Here is a 2500-nt window from a genome sequence, read left to right as displayed (position 1 = left end):
CAAGAGACAGAAACTGCCCAATTTACATAAAAAAACTGAACGAGACAAGACGCAACATTAACTACTAAAACACACACACACACACACACACACACACACAAAACAAAAGACAAACTAGAAACTCACAAACACAAAACACACAACAACATAGATGACAATAAAATTTTTACAGCATAATAGCGGAAAGGGTAAAAGAGCGACAGACCAGCTGCTACAAACATGTAACGAACAAGACATCGACATAATCCTAATACAAGAGCCATTCCACGACATAAAGCCACCTCCTAACTACATAATAACGAGACACAATAAACATAGCAAAACATGTACAATCACAAAGGCCGTGTACAAACCGATTACGATCACCTCTATGACTGACGAGAATACCACAACCATCCAAATACAATTACAAGACACAACAATACACATCATCAATATATACGACGAGCCAGGGGGCAATAGAAATAAAAGACTAGATAGACACAGAAGGAAAATAGAGGAAATAAAAAACCCCTTTATACTGGCAGGAGACTTCAACGCCAAAAACACCGGATGGGGAGGAGACATAAATGACGACAGAGGAGAGGACATACTGGACTGGATAACTTCGAGAACTTACTTTATAAATAACACACATGACAGCCCACCGACATTTATTAGCAACAGAGGGAAAAGCTGGGTAGACTTGACTATTACAAAGGAAATAACCTTAACGGACTGGATCGTACATAACGAGGAGACACTCAGCGACCACGCATATATAACATACAACATAAGACAAAACATGAGATATGATCGACAAAAAACAAACAAGACAAAATATGACTTTAACAACACAGATAACGAGAAAATTAAAAGAATCACGGATAATCTTGACTGGACCCTGCTCCACGACGTAGAAAGTACAGCGCAAAAATACCAAAACAACTACGTTAAAATCATGGAAAACGGGCTAAAAAAAGAAAAAAGGAAAAAAAGAAAAAAAACTCAAATATGGTGGACCCAAGAGCTGACCAGACTAAGACAGAAAACGAACAAGAAACGAAAACAATATCAACAAGAACAAAACACAATAGAAAGAGCAATTAAACTAAACATATACAGAGAACAAAGAAGAATATACAAAAAAGAGATAAAAAGAAATAAAATAAACTCACTACGCCAATTTCTCACCGACAATGACCCGGATAATCCATGGGAAACAGCATATAGAATACTAAGAGCAGGGACCACAACCGACTACTCACTCAAAACGATAGAAAAACAGGACGGAACGTGGACAACTACAAGAGAGGAGACAATAATGACTTTACACGAAATGTACTTCCCCCCAGACGACATACAAAACGACACCCCACTACAAACCGAAAAAAGAAAAAATATGACCAGAGACTTTACGACACCCGAAGACCCGATCTTCACAGAACAAGAGGTACAGTGGACAGTAGCAATAATGAAAAACAAAAAAGCGACATCAAATGACAATATACCAAAAGAAATAATAAACATAACAAACGAATACAACGTCAAAGAACTAACATCACTATATAACGCATGCCTACAAGAAGGACACTTTCCTAACATTTGGAAGACCGCAGACATGGTGTGGTTACCAAAAAAGAACGGCTCCAAAAGACCAATCTGCCTGCTACCAACACTAGGGAAAATTCTCGACAAAATGACAGCAAAAAGACTAACTTACTACCTAGAACAGACAAACAATATTGACGAGAGGCAATACGGTTTCAGAGAGGGACGGACAACCACAGAAGCCATTGACAAAATAATCACAAAAATAAGACACAACAAAGACCACAAAATACATACGTTGGTCATAACATTAGACATGAGCAACGCGTTTAACACAGCCTGGACACCACAAGTGGTAGACATACTAAGACAAAAAAATACACCACGAAACATCGCTAAACTATGCACCGACTTCCTTAAGCACAGACACATACGAACCGAAAACATAGAAACCGACACACACAGAGGATGCCCACAAGGCTCCAGCCTCGGACCGGCTCTCTGGAATCTAATTATGGAGGACTGGTTCAGGTACTTAGACGAGACAGGAGGACTAGACATAGACGACATGATTCAAGCCTTTGCGGACGACCAAATAATCCTACTGACGGGAACCTCACTAAACGTTCTAGAGCGGAAATGGAGGAGCATCTGGGCCGCTTGCACAAAATGGGCTGAAAACCAAAAACTGACTTACAACAAAGAGAAGACAGAAATTATGTTCATACCCTACAAAACAACGAGACAACCGAGACTAAAAATGGACGGACGTACAGTACAAATTAAAGACAACATAGAATATTTAGGACTGACAATTGACACAGGACTGCTATTCTTGGACCACATCAAAAAAGTTAGAAAAAAAACCTCTGACATAGCGAGTAAACTGATAGCAGTCACGGGAAGAAAATGGGGACGAAAACCGTTAATACTTCGACACATATACGAACACGCAATAAAACCTATGGTA

At 39.3% G+C, this 2500-nt stretch overlaps 1 protein-coding gene across 1 annotated transcript in view; it reads left to right on the top strand.

Annotated features, from left to right (window-relative positions):
* Positions 1 to 1678: 1678 nt before the first annotated feature.
* LOC130901864 (uncharacterized) overlaps positions 1679 to 2500 on the top strand; it is a 1977-nt gene continuing 1155 nt past the window's right edge. Inside the window, exon 1 of the mRNA XM_057813507.1 lies at positions 1679 to 2500. This exon is cut by the window's right edge and continues 1155 nt beyond it. Within this exon, the coding sequence (XP_057669490.1) occupies positions 1679 to 2500 (822 nt within the window).

Source organism: Diorhabda carinulata, chromosome 1 (assembly GCF_026250575.1).
Source record: "Diorhabda carinulata isolate Delta chromosome 1, icDioCari1.1, whole genome shotgun sequence".
NCBI lineage: Eukaryota > Metazoa > Arthropoda > Insecta > Coleoptera > Chrysomelidae > Diorhabda > Diorhabda carinulata.
The sequence above is the reverse complement of the archived record's forward strand: the minus strand, read 5'-3'. Positions and strand labels throughout refer to the sequence as shown.